Genomic DNA, 14764 nt, shown 5'->3' on the forward strand with positions numbered 1-14764 from the left:
TTGGCTACTTGGATCACAGCAGTCCCCACAGTAGATTTTCCCACTCCAAATTGATTCCCGACTGACCGGTAGCAGTCAGGCATTGCAAGCTTCCTGTGCTTCAGGATGCGGAAAAGCAACTCACAGAGTTCCAGGAAAGTGGCCTTATGCATGCGAAAGTTTCGCAGCCACTAGGAATCATCCCATACCTGCAAGACTATGCGATCCCACCAGTCTTTGCTTGTTTGCCTGGCCCAGAATCAACGTTCCACTGTATCATCCAACCCCACTGCCGCCATGATGTCGCAATTGCCACAGCCCGTGCCTTCAGGAATGTCTGTGTCCATATCCTCTTCACAATCGTCCTCGCGCTGCCATCTCTTAGCCAGGTTCTGCACGTACTGCAGTATAACGTGGGAGGTGTTTACAACGCTCACAACAGCAGCAGCGAGCTGAGCGGACTCCATGCTTGCTGTGCTATGGCGTCTGCACAGGTAACCCAGGAAAAAAGGCGCAAAATGATTGTCTGCAATTGCTTTTACAGAGGGAGGGAGGGAGCTGAGACTGACGACTTGTACCCCAAACCACCCACGACAATATTTTTGCCCCATCAGGCATTGGGAGCTTAACCCAGAATTCCAATGGGCAGCGGAGACTGCGGGAACTGTGGGATAGCTTTCCACAGTGCACCGCTCTGTGAGTCGACGCTAGCCATGGTAGTAAGGACCACTCTGCTGACTTAATGCACTTAGTGGGGACATACACAATTGACTGTATAAAAATCAATTTCTAAAAATCAACTTCTATAAAATTGACCTAATTTCGTAGTGTAGACATACCCTAAATCTATCAGATAAAGTAAACGATAACAGGCCAAGGCATTGTGGTTTATATTCAGGGAATTTAAATAATTATTTTAAATCATTCGATTTAAAAAATAATTTATTTAAATCAGGTTGAGGCTTTGTAATATGGTTATAAGGCAAGCTGCACTTAGATCCCTTTTAATCTCTCTCTGGTGCACCTTTCTGGGGACAGGTTTTGTCAACATCACTCCTCCATCTCTGGGAGAAACGATGTGGTTCTAAACTGGATTTCTGGGCTGCAGGCCCCCTCTTTATCATCTGTGTTAACACAACAGGCTCAAGTGCATTTAGCACCTCAAAGCTCTTTACCTCCAGGAGCCTATGACAGCAGCTCATTAAAGTGGCTCAAAAACAATTTCTTCAAAACAAAGCATTATTTATTCACTCTACCTATTCAGTAAGCAGACCAAATGTCTATATAACAAAAGAAGGCCTATTTACATTTCCCCTTACCAAAATCTTATCTTTCCTTGCAAGCTTTAGTAAGTTCCATTCAGGCCAGTTACCTCCATCTCTGGGTTGGGAGCAACAGTGTGTTGCAGTGTGCTCTCCATCTCTCTCTCTTTCTTTCTTTGAATCCCCATCAATGCTCACTCACACTCCCTGGGGAGCCCCTGGCTACTCACTCAAACCCCCACTGCCCCCCTTCTTCTCTAGGCTAGCAATTTTAAGATTTAAGCATCCCGTTTGATCCTAGGTTTGGCCTGGAAAGAGTAAACTTTGCCATCTTACCTGGAGCCAGGCCGGACGTATTTGCCATATACAGGGCCCTACCAAATTCACAATCCATTTGGGTCAATTTCATGGTCACAGGATTTTAAAATCGTCAGTTTCATGATTTCAACTATTTAAATCTGAAATTTCACAGTGATTAACTATAGGGGTTCTGACCTAAAAAGGAGTTGTGTGGGGATTGCAAGGTTACTGTAGGCGGGGTTGTAATACTGCTTCCCTCACTTCTGCGCAGCTGCTGGTGGCAGTGTTGCCTGCAGAGCTGGGCAGCTGGAGAGCGGTGGCTGCTGACCAGGAACCCAGTTCTGAAGGTAGAGCCACTGCCAGCAGCAGCACAGAATAAAGACTTGCATGGTATGGTATTGCCACCCTTACTTCTGTGCTGCTGCTTGCAGAGCTGGGCCCTCAGTCACCAGCCACCGCTCTCTGGCCGCCCAGCTCTGAAAGCAGCAGCGCTGAAGTAAGGGGGGCATGGTTTGATATTGACACTCTTACTTCTGCGCTGCTGCTGCTGGTGGGGTGCTGCCTTCAGAACTGGTGCCCAGCCAACAGCCACTGCCTTCTAGCTGCCCAGCTCTGAAGGCAGCACAGAAGTAAGGGTGGCAATACTGTGATTCCCCTAAAATAACCTTGTGACTCCCCTGCAACTCCCTTTTGCGTCAGGACCCTCAATTTGAGAAACACTGGTCTCCCCCATGAAATCTGTATCGTATAGGGTAAAAGCACACCAAAGACCAGACTTCACGGTCCATGACGCGTTTTTCAGGACTGTGAATTTGGTAGGGTCCTAGCCATATATGTTAGTTACAAGGCATCAGTGGGTTTAATTAACAAAAACACTCTCCTGATGGGTTTACAATCTAAATGTTGCAGCTTTGTGCTCATTCAGGAGACCCAGGAAGTAAAATACACTAGAACTAAAAATAAAAATAACTTATTACAATTTTCAAGCTAAGGGAAATGCAAAAATAAACAAATGGCAAAAGAGTAAATTCAAATGTAAAAATTGTCATTTTTAATAATCGATGGTGTTATTACTAAAATAGAGAAATATATGATTTTAAAATAAGATTTACCTTAAAGTTTCACCATCAGGTTAAAAACACATGTTATAACATGTGCACTATATAATCATGAATGGATACTTGTCTACTGTGTTTACAAAGAATTACTGTTCCATAAAAAGGCACTCAAAGTACTAAATAAACTTAGATCTACTTTTGCTTCTGTTTTTAAAAGCAACATTTTTAAAAGTAGTGTGTGTTAAAAGAGCAAGTGTTAAAGAGTTCCAGAACTATTTAATGTAGAGCTTTATGAAAATAAACATGAAGTAAGGTAAGAACTATTTGTTTAATCTGGATACAGCTCTATTTGCATTCATGCAGTTCCCGACTGAAATTACAACACAGCTTTAGATATGTGGATTGTGAAAGTGATTTACCTTCAAGTATGGTTGTTATTGTTGATTTTTGGGTTGAAATAAGCCAAAATATGCTTTTCACAGAGACCCACCCCCTCCCCAACCTCCCATTCCACATTAAGAATTTCGTTCTTAGAAGATTACTTAGTAAAAGTCAGCATATTGGCGTAGCATACTGAACAGCAACTAAATATAGTATTTATGTAATTAAATTTATTTATGCCTCATCTGTTGGAGAGGCTGGTTCCATTCTAAAGGCTAGAACTTTAGCCAGGAAGTTTATGAATCAGTTTTCAGTTTTCTATAATTGACAAAGGGGTGTGCTTTTTTTTTTTTTATAAGGATCAAAGGGAGACGCAGTATTTCTGGAGTGAGGTAAAAATCTGCACCCTTCATGAAATTTCAGCAGGTTGTTTTGCTGGCCTATAGCTAAAGATTGGAAGTTGTGCCAGCGTGAGTAATTTTCACTGTTGGTACATGCTCCAGTTTGTCTCTCCAGTTTGTCTAACTTAGCTTCAAAATCACTATAAACACATCAAGAAAGAGAGGAGGTGCTCAACAGGAATTCTTACTGAATTATTACTGGGGACCACGTTCCAACCACTACTATTACTAATATGAAAGAGACCCATGTTAGCCATCCTTCCAAGTCCGGATGAAAAACATTTGGGGGAAAAATATGACATTTGACCTGGAAAATTGTAAACTGGCAGTGTACTAGCTATACAGGGCGCCAGCACAAACACAGAGAAAATACTTCTAATAAAAATAGTATCACTTTAAGTCATCGTAACCAAATTCTACCCAGAAATCTTGTTAAACAGGTTAACCCCCTTGATTTCTGTAAAGAGATGAAAACAGATATTTAAAAATAAAGTATAGTTTTACCACTGATGTTCCTTTTATTTGTTGTATTTTCCACTATTTAACTCTATAGCAAATTGTTAATTTATATCCCTAAAATGTGGTATGTTTCTTCCTTATATGCTTTTTTTTTTTTACACTATAACAAGCTTCCTTATGGAAGTATCTTTAAAATACAATATTATTTATAGCAGAGGAAGAATTAATTAACTTGTTTTATATATGGTGATCTCATCATTTTAGCATTTGCCAGTATTGAACTGTTTGAGTCTCGTTTGCTCAGCTGCTGCATCTGCAGTTGATTATTTAGGGCCCCAGCCTCATGGGAGCAGTCATTTTGTTTTTATTATTAACACTATAGATACCTTCACATCTGCTAAAATTGCAGACTGTATTTTCCCTTTCCTGTCTTACCATGAATGCTTCCCAGTAGAATATCACCAGCTGTTGAAGACAGAAATGAAGATTCTGCATAAAGATATTTGGTTTTCAACAAACCATCTTCAGTAGAAATTTTGATGGATGTCCCCTGTAGTTTCTCTATATTCACACTCTGTAAGAGAAATACGTTGAAATAAGAACCATGGAAATATGCCCAGGCTCTTTGAGAGGCAACAGAACTACATGACACACATTTACCCAGATACAAAACACAAGTGGAGTGTCAGATCCCAGCTAGAAGCTAAGTAACACACAAACTAAATCATCATATTTTGCACTTCCATTCAAGGACTTTAAAGCACTTTATAAGTATAAACTGAATTAATCTTGATAACATCCCTATGTGGAAAGGAAGTATTATTATACTCATTTTATAGGTGGAGAATGTGAGGCACAAAAAGGTTAAAAGGATTTTTAAAGGCAACACAAAGGAGTCTTTGGCACAACCAACAATAAGGTTCCAGTCCTGTGTTTTACTCACATGATCCCAAACAAGGGGAGTTAAAGATCTCAGCCAGAACCTACAAAATGAAGTTTAATCTGTTTCAAAATAAGTTACTGAATATGATCAAAATTAATAACTGAGGATTAGTGATCTTGACACAGACTTTTGCAGATATTTAAGAGATGAAGTAAGATGGTGTGCTTTGAGAAGAAGTAATTTACTGTATTACTGTCATGCCTACGAGCCCTAATCCATAGACCAAGACCCCAAGCTAAGCAGAGCCTTAAAGGTGAAGGCAAGGGGTTTAAATCCAATATGGCTAGAGAGACAGGAAAAGAATCTGAAGGTAACATCTTGGACAGAGTGGAAGGGTACAGAGTGGGGGTAAGTAGAACTTGACCTTTGTGCAAATAGTCAGACTTATGACTATTTGGACATACACAGTAGGAGATACATTCTCATGTGATTACACAGAAAAGAATTAAATTATTATAGATTCATAGATTATAATATCAGAAGGACCACTAAGATTATCTTGACTGACCTCCTGTATGAAACAGACCATAGGATTCCCTAAATTAATTCCTGTTTGAACTAGAGCACAACTTTTAGAAAAACATCCAATTTTGATTTTAAAATTGCCAGTAATGGAAAATACACCGCAATCCTTGGTAAACTGTTCCAATGGTTACTTCACTGCTAAAAATTTGCACCTTATTTCCAGTCTGAATGTCTCTAACTTCAACCTCTAGCCATTGGATCATGTTATACTTTTCTCTGCTAGACTGAAATGTCCATTATCAAATTTTTGTTCCAGATCTGGGTGCTTTTAGACTGTGATCAAGTCTCCTTTTAACCTTCTCTTTGTTAAACTTCAGTAGAACCTCAGAGTTACGAACACTTCAGGAATGGAAGTTGTTCGTAATTCTGAAATGTTTGTAACTCTGAACAAAATGTTATCGTTGTTCTTTCAAAAGTTTACAACTGAACATTGATGTAATACAGCTTTGAAACTTTACTATGCAGAAGAAAAATGCTGTTTTCCCTTTATTTTATTTTTTACTAGTTTATGTTTAACACAGTACTGTACTGTATTTGCTTTTTTTTTTTTTTTTGGTCTCTGCTGCTGCCTGATTGTGTACTTCCAGTTCCAAATGAGGTGTGTGGTTGACTGGTCAGTTCATCACTCTGGTATTCATAACTCTGAGGTTCTACTCTAAATAGATTGAGCTTCCTTAATCCTTATAAATTGTGTTTTCCTATCCTTTAATCATTATCGTGGTTTTTCTCTGAACCCTCTCCAATTTATCAGCATCCTTCCTGTATTGTTGACATCAGAACTGGACACAGTATTCCAGTAGTCACACAAGTGCTAAATACAAAAATAATATAAGCTCCCTACTCCTACTACATATTCCTCTGTTTTTATACATCCAAGGATCACATTAGATTTTTTGGCCAGTGTATCACACTGGGAGCTCACATTCAGCTGATTCTCTACCATGACCCCCAAGACTTTATAAAAATTGCTGCTTCCCAGGAAAGAGTCCTCCATCCTGTAACTATAGCCTACATCTTTTGTTCCTAGAAGTATAACTTTACATTTGGCAATATTAAAACGCATATTGTTTGCTTGGGTCCAATTTACCAAACAATCCAATACTTACAAGTTCAGCATGATTTGTGTTGTAATTATATAATAATTCAAGTTACACTCCTGTTCAGCATGTTTTAAATTTGCCAGCTTTACCTTTGTTCTTAATGAAATGTATTGTGCAAAATCATTATCCACCCTATGAAATGATTTACAGCCTTGCAGTGTACATCAGCTCATCTTAAAATCCACTTTGGCATTTTAATGCTATCTTCGCCTTATAAGATGAACAAATTCATGAGAAAAACCAATCTCCCATCCCATACAATCCTCTGAAAAGGATGTGACATAGAAAAGTTCTTACAAATATAAGGATATGTCATCAAAATCTTCTGTCTAAGGTTTTCTCTCTCCAACCCTGCTATGTGAGTTTACAGTCAACTAAGTTTGCGAGTGAAATCCGCGCTCCCATTACAGCCACTTTTTGCCACATAAAACAGCCAGTGCAGCATAAAGGGGCCTTAAGAGCCCTGTACCTCACTGCATTGGTGCATGCACAGTGGAAGACAGCTCTTGAGGACATCCTTACAAGCCCTGGCATAGGGGCATGCTGGGAGCAGGGATGGTGCAAGGAAGGAGACGCATGTTGGAGGCAGGGTCACAGCACTGCAGAGATTTTGGGCAACATTGCAACCCATAGGGCAGTCTGGGGAGGCTGCCTTAGTCCTGGGCCTCTCCAACCCCCAGATAGCCTAAGATCAGGAGGGCACAAAGATGGTTTATAGCTTAGGCTTTAGAAGCACAGTCCAGACTCTAACCCTATATTTCATACACACTGCAAGCTAGAATGATATTCGGTCTCAGACCTCATATAATTCAATAATGTTCACGGATTGCTGCCAACTTCTGAAAAGTAATTTAAATATTTTATTTAAAACTAAACTTCTCTGTTACAATCAAGATTCCATGTATTCAGCAATTCCAAAGCTGTGGCAGTTGCCACACAAACCAACACTTCCCTCAAAATTATGTTCCATAATTTAAGCTTTCATTTTTAAAACGTTGAGGGAGAGATTTTCAAAGACACAACTGGCAGTTAGGCACCCCACTCGGATGGAAAGTGAATGGAAGTTCGGTGCCTAACTGCTCTTTATGCCTCTGAAAACTTTCCCTCTAAGGCCTTGTGTACACTACACAGTTTTGTCAACAAAAGTCAGCTTTCACTGACAAAACAATGGAGGTGTACACACTGAAATGCTCCTCCCACCAACAGAACTTCCCTGCTACGCTGACATAATAAAAGCACCTCGACAAAAGGCATAGGGCTTTTTGTGACATAGTTGGAGTGACACAGCTGCAATGCAGACACTGTGCTTTTGTACGTCACCCTAACTGGCCTCCAGGAGGTGTCCCACAATGCCCATCCTGACCGATCTGGTCATCAGTTTGAACTCCTCTGCCCTGAAGGTACACATGTATGTACCTTTCCCCCTTTTAAAGGCCTGGGAATTTTTGAAATTCCTCTTCCTGTTTGCTCGGTCTGAACAATTCACACAGCATCTTCCCAGCTGATCATGCCGGCTTGCTGCAACAGACATGCTCCCCCATGAAATACACCGGAGCTGTTGGATCTACTGGGTCTGTGGGGAGAGGAAGCTGTGCAGTTGCAGCTTTGTTCTAGCCTTAGGAACTTTGACACCGATGGGTTGATTACTAGTGGCATGCAGGAGAAGGGGCACGAAAGGGACACGTAGCAGTGCCATGCTAAAATCAAGGAGCTGAGGGAGGTGTACCAGAAGGCAATGAAGGCCAGCCGTTGCTCTGGTGCAGCACTGAAGACGTGCTGCTTCTACAAGGAGCTGCACGCCATCCTTGGTGGCAACCTCACCTCTACCACCAAAGCCCTGTGGATACTTCGGGGGGACTAGAGGCCAGTGAGTCAACTCCGAGGATGAAATGTAGATAAGGAAATGGCGTTGGAGGAGGAGGTGGAACACACAATAAGATCATCTGGTAGTACGGTGAGTCAGGACCTCTTTTCAACTCCAGAGGGGTCTAAGCCAGTCCCAACTCTCCAGCTCTGGTATGCCTGAAGCAGGGGACACGAGCACAGATAAGCATGCATTTTGCTTTGATACTTCATGAGAAGAGGAGATTGAGCTCTCATGTATTTTGTTATATGGTAGAGGACAGATACGGGAAAGAAATTAACAACAGAGTATATGCAGATATACAGTGGAGGTCCGGCAGAAAAGTTTGTTAACGTACACCGGGAGGTCCCAGTTGTTGAAGCACTACTTGCTGCTGTTTAGGTTCCTGGTGCAAGGCTTCATGAGCCATGGGAGCAAGGAATAGGCAGGTCTCCCAGGATAACTATGGGCATTTCCACATCCCCCACTGGAAGCTTCTGGTCTGGAAAGGAAGTCCCAGCATGCAGCTTTCTATACAGTCCAGTGCTCCTAAAGGTGTGTGCATTATGCACCTTCCTGGACCATCCCGCACTGATGTCAGTGAAACAGCCCTGGTGATCCACCAGTGCCTGCAAGACAATGTAGAAGTAGCCCTTTCAGTTGATGTACTCCTTCTCAAGATGGTCTAGGGTCAAAAGAAGAATATGTGTAGCATCTATTGCCCTGCTGCAGTTAGGGAATCCCATTGCCTTGAAGCCATCAAGTATTTCTTACACATTACCGAGAGTCACAGTCCTTCATAGGAGGAGGCGATTCACAGCCCTGCACACTTGCACCACCAGAACCCCCATGGTGGATTCGTGACTGACGGGTAGCAGTCTGGCGTCAACAGCTTCCACACAGCGATTGCCACTCGCTTTTCCACAGTGAGGGCAGCTCTCATTCTCGTGTATTTGTGCAGCAGTGCTGGGGCGAGCTCCCCACACAGTTCCAGGAAGGTGAATTAGTGCATCCAAAAGTTCTGTAGCCACTGCTCATCATCCCCTATGTGCATCATGATGCAATCCCACCACACAGTGCTTGTTTCCTGAGCCCAGTACTGACGGTCCACCATGTGCAGCTGCTCCATGAAATATTTCTTTACATGGCACACAGCAGGGCAGGCATCACTGATTCATTTTCTGTTTCATAGCTTATGAAATACAGCAGGAAAAGTCACATTGTGTTCATAACGCTCATCACTAGACTGGTCAGCAGTGCAGGATCCATGCTTTCAGGCAGAGATGATGGCGGGCACACAGTTTACAAGGGCTGCTAAAAAACAGTGCAAAACGAAGTTGGAAGCCCATGAAATGATGGGACAAAACAAACTGCATCATGGGATGGTGAGCACACTCCCAGAGCTCAGTGAGTTGCACAGTGGGATAGCTTCCCACAATGCAATGCTCTCTGTGTCAATGCACGAGCACTGACTGTGCATGTGCTCCGCCAATGCAAGGAAAATTGTGTGGTCGGTACAACTGATGTAATTAAAGCAGCTTATGATCATTGATCTAACTTAAGTCAACTTAACTCTGTAGAGTAGACATGGCCTTAGTTTCTTCTTGTTGCAGTGCTAGTATAGCCAAGGCACTGGTGGCTCTTGGCATTTTAAGCATCAGGTTATCAAGACCTACTCAGAACAAGATTAGATGCCATGTTGTTTAAAATGTTGGTGACCACCTGGAGCCCCATCTACATTAGTGAAGTTATCACTGTTACTATCAGTGGAATGGAAATATAGGCAGCAAAATTCTAGCAAAAAGACAAGCTAGTGTAGACACAGCCCTAAGTGTAAAGCTGCAGAGCTGCTTTCCTGAATATGCAAAGAAAGCCTGAAACAATAGTTCTGAGAGATGTGAAACACCCCATTTATCCTCCTGGGGTATTAACTCTGGCTCTTGCTGATGACAATTTAAATATTATTATTAATAATTTCACTGCTTAACATTTTTATCAGTGATAGCCAGCTAATGTGCTTACTTGTTACTGGATGCAATGGTTGATATTGAGGTGAAGTGCAATGAGGCAGCTAGTTACTACTGTAAGTTACTGAGATGAAGAATGAGCATTTCAAGGCACCTCAGAATTCTAAAATCACCTCAGATCTCACCCACAAGTGCAGGATACACAGTTAAGACACGTACTGTAAACAGAAGAAGATGGGTAAAACAGGGTGGCTCCTAACTGTGACTATTTTTAATGTTGAATTGTTTATCTTTTATGGATTTTTGGCAGAATCTGAATGGTTTGGTTTTGTTAAGTAAGTGTTATATAAGATCCTACAAGTGTAGATTCACTAATGACTCCCCACTGAAATAGGTGGGATGTTTTCACCAATCTATCCGCCAGGAATTCTTGGGGAATTCCATTCCCTCCTGTGAAGATCAGAACATCAGAATGGTCATACTGGGTCAGACCAATCATAGAATCATAGAATATCAGGGTTGGAAGGGACCCCAGAAGGTCATCTAGTCCAACCCCCTGCTCAAAGCAGGACCAAGTCCCAGTTAAATCATCCCAGCCAGGGCTTTGTCAAGCCTGACCTTAAAAACCTCTAAGGAAGGAGATTCTACCACCTCCCTAGGTAACGCATTCCAGTGTTTCACCACCCTCTTAGTGAAAAAGTTTTTCCTAATATCCAATCTAAACCTCCCCCATTGCAACTTGAGACCATTACTCCTCGTTCTGTCATCTGCTACCATTGAGAACAGTCTAGAGCCATCCTCTTTGAAACCCCCTTTCAGGTAGTTGAAAGCAGCTATCAAATCCCCCCTCATTCTTCTCTTCTGCAGACTAAACAATCCCAGTGGTCCATCTAGCCCAGTATCTTGTCTTCTGACAGTGGCTAGTACCACTTGCTTCAGAGGGAATGAACAGAACAGTGCAATTATCAAGAGATCCATCCCCTGTCGTCTATTCCCAGCTTCTGGCAGTCAGAGGTATAGGGACAGCTGGAGCATGGGGTTGTCCCATTCCATCTTGGCTTGTAGCCACTTATGCACTTATCCTCCATGAACATATCTAAATCTTTTTTTAACTCAGTTATACTTTTTAGATGCATTAGTTCAGCCTTGCAAAACTCATTTTGCCTACATGCACAGGGTCATTAATTTTCTTTAGGTGGGCAAGTAAAATATCATCAGTTCATTCATCAGTATAGTAAATGGGAGTGAGTAGATTTTGTGACTGGGCAAGTTTTCATGACAAATTTGCAATAGTGCATTAATTTCCGAGTCTCAATAAAAAATACTTGAAGTAAGAAGCAAAGCACACTTTCTTTTTTATTTATTTAATTTATTTGCTCTTATTCTTTGTTTTATAAGTACCTTGACCATTTCCTCATTTTTCTTCATTTTGTCTAGTGTTTTAGAAACAACTCCCTTTGTGGCTGAAATCTTGGGTGTCCAATTTCAGCCCAGAAGAAATTATAGAGCATAGCTAGAAACCCCTCACATTCCTGCTTTATAATGGAAATGCTGACAAACCCATAACTACATAATGATGCCTTCCACTAATGGAACAAAAGTGTAACAACAGCACACATGGCAGATATAATGCAGCCTGATTACTAACAGAAACTGCTATTTGAGAAAAGACGAATATCATACTCTAAAAACTGGCTGCCCAAATACTGCATTAAGAAATTTTACTCTGTAGATAAACATGATTGGCCAAATTCTGTTCCCAGTGCCAGGGGTGTAAATTCAAAGTTACTCCACTGACCTATGTAAAGTTACTGTGGATTTACAAAGGTGTTACTGAGAGCAGAGTAGTCCTTAACTATATTATGTAAATTATTATGGGCTTTTAGAAAAGTACATTTCCAAATATTAAAAGCTGTATGAAATTTATTTGAATGTTTTATTGCTTCCAAATCCCATTTTAGCAGAACATTTATGTAAAAAAAAGTATTACTTCCAAGGTTTAAATGCATCCATTACATTAGAGTATTTTTAGATAGGCCATAGTTTGTATTTACAATACAAATGTCACATTCTAACACATGAAATACCTGTGTGTCTAGTTCTGCTCTGATACTGGCTTTACACTGTTGTAACTCCATAGCTAAATTTTACTCTCGGTTAAACCAGTGTAAATTTGGAGTAACATTAATGGTTGTAAATGGGAGTAGATTATGACGAATGACTTCTTTATGTTAATCCTAATTTACACCAACATATATGAGAAGAGAGCCAAACTAGTGTGTTGTAAAACAAGTTAATCTGCTTTGACATATGGCCCCCTACACTACTCTGAATCTTACTCAATCTGAAAAAGCAAGAACCCCAATCCTCAGGTCAGGCCCAGGTGAGCTCAGCATAGAAACACGAAGAGCGGGCACCATGGTGGCTGTAAACCATCTTTGTGCTCCCCCAGTCTCTGGTGCGCTCTAACCTGGGCTCAGAGGAATCATGACACCAGCAAAGGATGACAGCACCACAGCAAGGTCAAGTCACACCCTTCCTCCAGATGACTGTATGCTAAAAGGCCAGGCTGGGGTAGCATAGTGCCAGCATAGCCAGAGGAATTCGCAGCTGTTTGGTTAGGGCAGCTTTAGAGTCTCTTTGCACCACTGAAGCAGGGGCCCAGATCTGGTCCAAGGAATGGTAGCTGTACAGAATACTCTTATCTCTCTTACCATTAAGAAAGACAGACACAGCACAGTGGCATGAAACTTGCCTTATGAAGCCATCTGCTGGAAAATATGAATTATTTCTACTTTAAAACTGGTTTGTATTAACCACTCTTCAGTTCACATTGTATGAATGATTAGTATTACATACTCTCATTCAGCATTTTACCTAAACAACTACCCAGATATACACAAACCATTTTCTGCTTTAGTTTTGTTGACCTTACAGCTCTGAAATTATTAGACGTGATTAAGATCCATTGTACACTATCTCGTACACAATTTTTGTTAAAACGTTATGGTCAACATGTTCACACTTGGTTGCCTAGAGTTAGGCACCTAAATCCATATTTAAGAACCTAAATAAATCTACTGATTTTCAGAGATGTTTAACTTCCATTAACTTCAATAGAAGCTGTGGGTGGTCAGCACTTTTGAATATCAAGCCACTTTTAATTGGGTGCTTATATATGGATTCAGATGACTATTTTAGGCGGCACCCATATTTGAAAATGTTGGACAATTTACTCCTAATGAAAGGAATCACAACTAAGCTGGAACTGACAGAGTTGCATCTACTTATTCATAGCTAATTTGTTCCTATGTTAGAATAAAAGGAGATTGATTTTTATTTTTATTTAATATTAACAAAAAACTAGAATTTAAATCTACTATGGTAGAATTCATATTTATAGACTGACCTCGCATGCAAAATTTAAAATGAAGCAAGTCAAAAAGATACAAAAAGTAGTCTTGTCAGCAAGATACCAGATTTGAATCTTATTTTAGTAATTTAACTAACATATTTTATAAAAGACAAAATAAGAAATCTTGAGTTCCAGCCCCTAATCTCTCCACGAGTGAGAGAGGCTTTATTCATTATTATTATTTGTACTGGTATAGTGACTAGAGCCCCCAATCAGGACTGGTGCTTCACTGTGCTCGGCAATTACACATATATAAGAAAAAGACAGTCTTTGCCCTGAAGAGCTAACAGTCAAAGGGCTTGTTTACATGGTGCATTAGTCCACACCAGAGGGGTGTAAATTCTAATGTGCACTAGTACAGTAATTCTCAACCTTTCCAGAGTACCGTACCCCTTTCAGGAGTCTGATTTGTCTTATGTACACCCAAGTTACACCTCACTTAAAAACTACTTGCTTACAAAATCAGACATCAAAATACAAAAGTGTCATAGGACACCATGACTGAAAAATTGCTGACTTTCTCATTCTTATCATATAATCATAAAATAAATCAAGTGGAATATGAATATTGTACTTACATTTCAGTGCACAGCATATAGAGCAGTATAAAATCATTGTCTGTATGAAATTTTAAATTTGTACTGACTTCATGAGTGCTTTTTATGTGGCTTGTTGTAAAACTAGGCAAACATCTAGATGAGTTTATGTACCCCCTGAAAAACCTCTGTTATGTTGAATCATATTAAAGAAGTTCTGTATTAAAATCACAAATGAGTTTGATTCCCCATAGTTTAAATTCCAGGGTATTACTAATTAAGAGGTCTCTTGGTTTTTGGTCTCTTGTTTTTACTGTTTCTCTCCCTCTCTGTGTGAATCTTGCAAGCTGCTACTTGTGTTAGTACATCCTAAGAGAGTCTGTTCTCAAAGCAATACTTTGTAACAACAACTACTCACACAGCGATACTTTGTAACAACAGAAACAGCACAAAGAGACTCCCCGCCCTTTTGTTGTATTTATCTCACTTTGTTAACAATTGGGATTAAAATAGAGATAGAAGATGTGGATGGATGCTTGGTATGGATAATAAATGAATGATCAGGGAGGTGCCAGCCTAAAAATCCAGTGTCGAT

General features: G+C 40.5%; 1 protein-coding gene across 4 annotated transcripts in view; it reads right to left on the reverse strand.

The window, feature by feature from the left end:
* The window catches only part of FAM185A (family with sequence similarity 185 member A), a 72443-nt gene that overhangs the window by 46613 nt on the left and 11066 nt on the right, over positions 1-14764 (reverse strand). For all 4 annotated transcript variants that reach the window (XM_043497504.1, XM_043497498.1, XM_038394523.2 and 1 more), the window contains one exon: positions 4276-4414. In XM_043497504.1, coding sequence (XP_043353439.1) covers positions 4276-4414 — 139 coding nt within the window. The remainder of the gene's footprint in view (positions 1-4275; positions 4415-14764) is intronic.

Source organism: Dermochelys coriacea, chromosome 1 (genome assembly GCF_009764565.3).
Source record: "Dermochelys coriacea isolate rDerCor1 chromosome 1, rDerCor1.pri.v4, whole genome shotgun sequence".
Classification (NCBI taxonomy): domain Eukaryota; kingdom Metazoa; phylum Chordata; order Testudines; family Dermochelyidae; genus Dermochelys; species Dermochelys coriacea.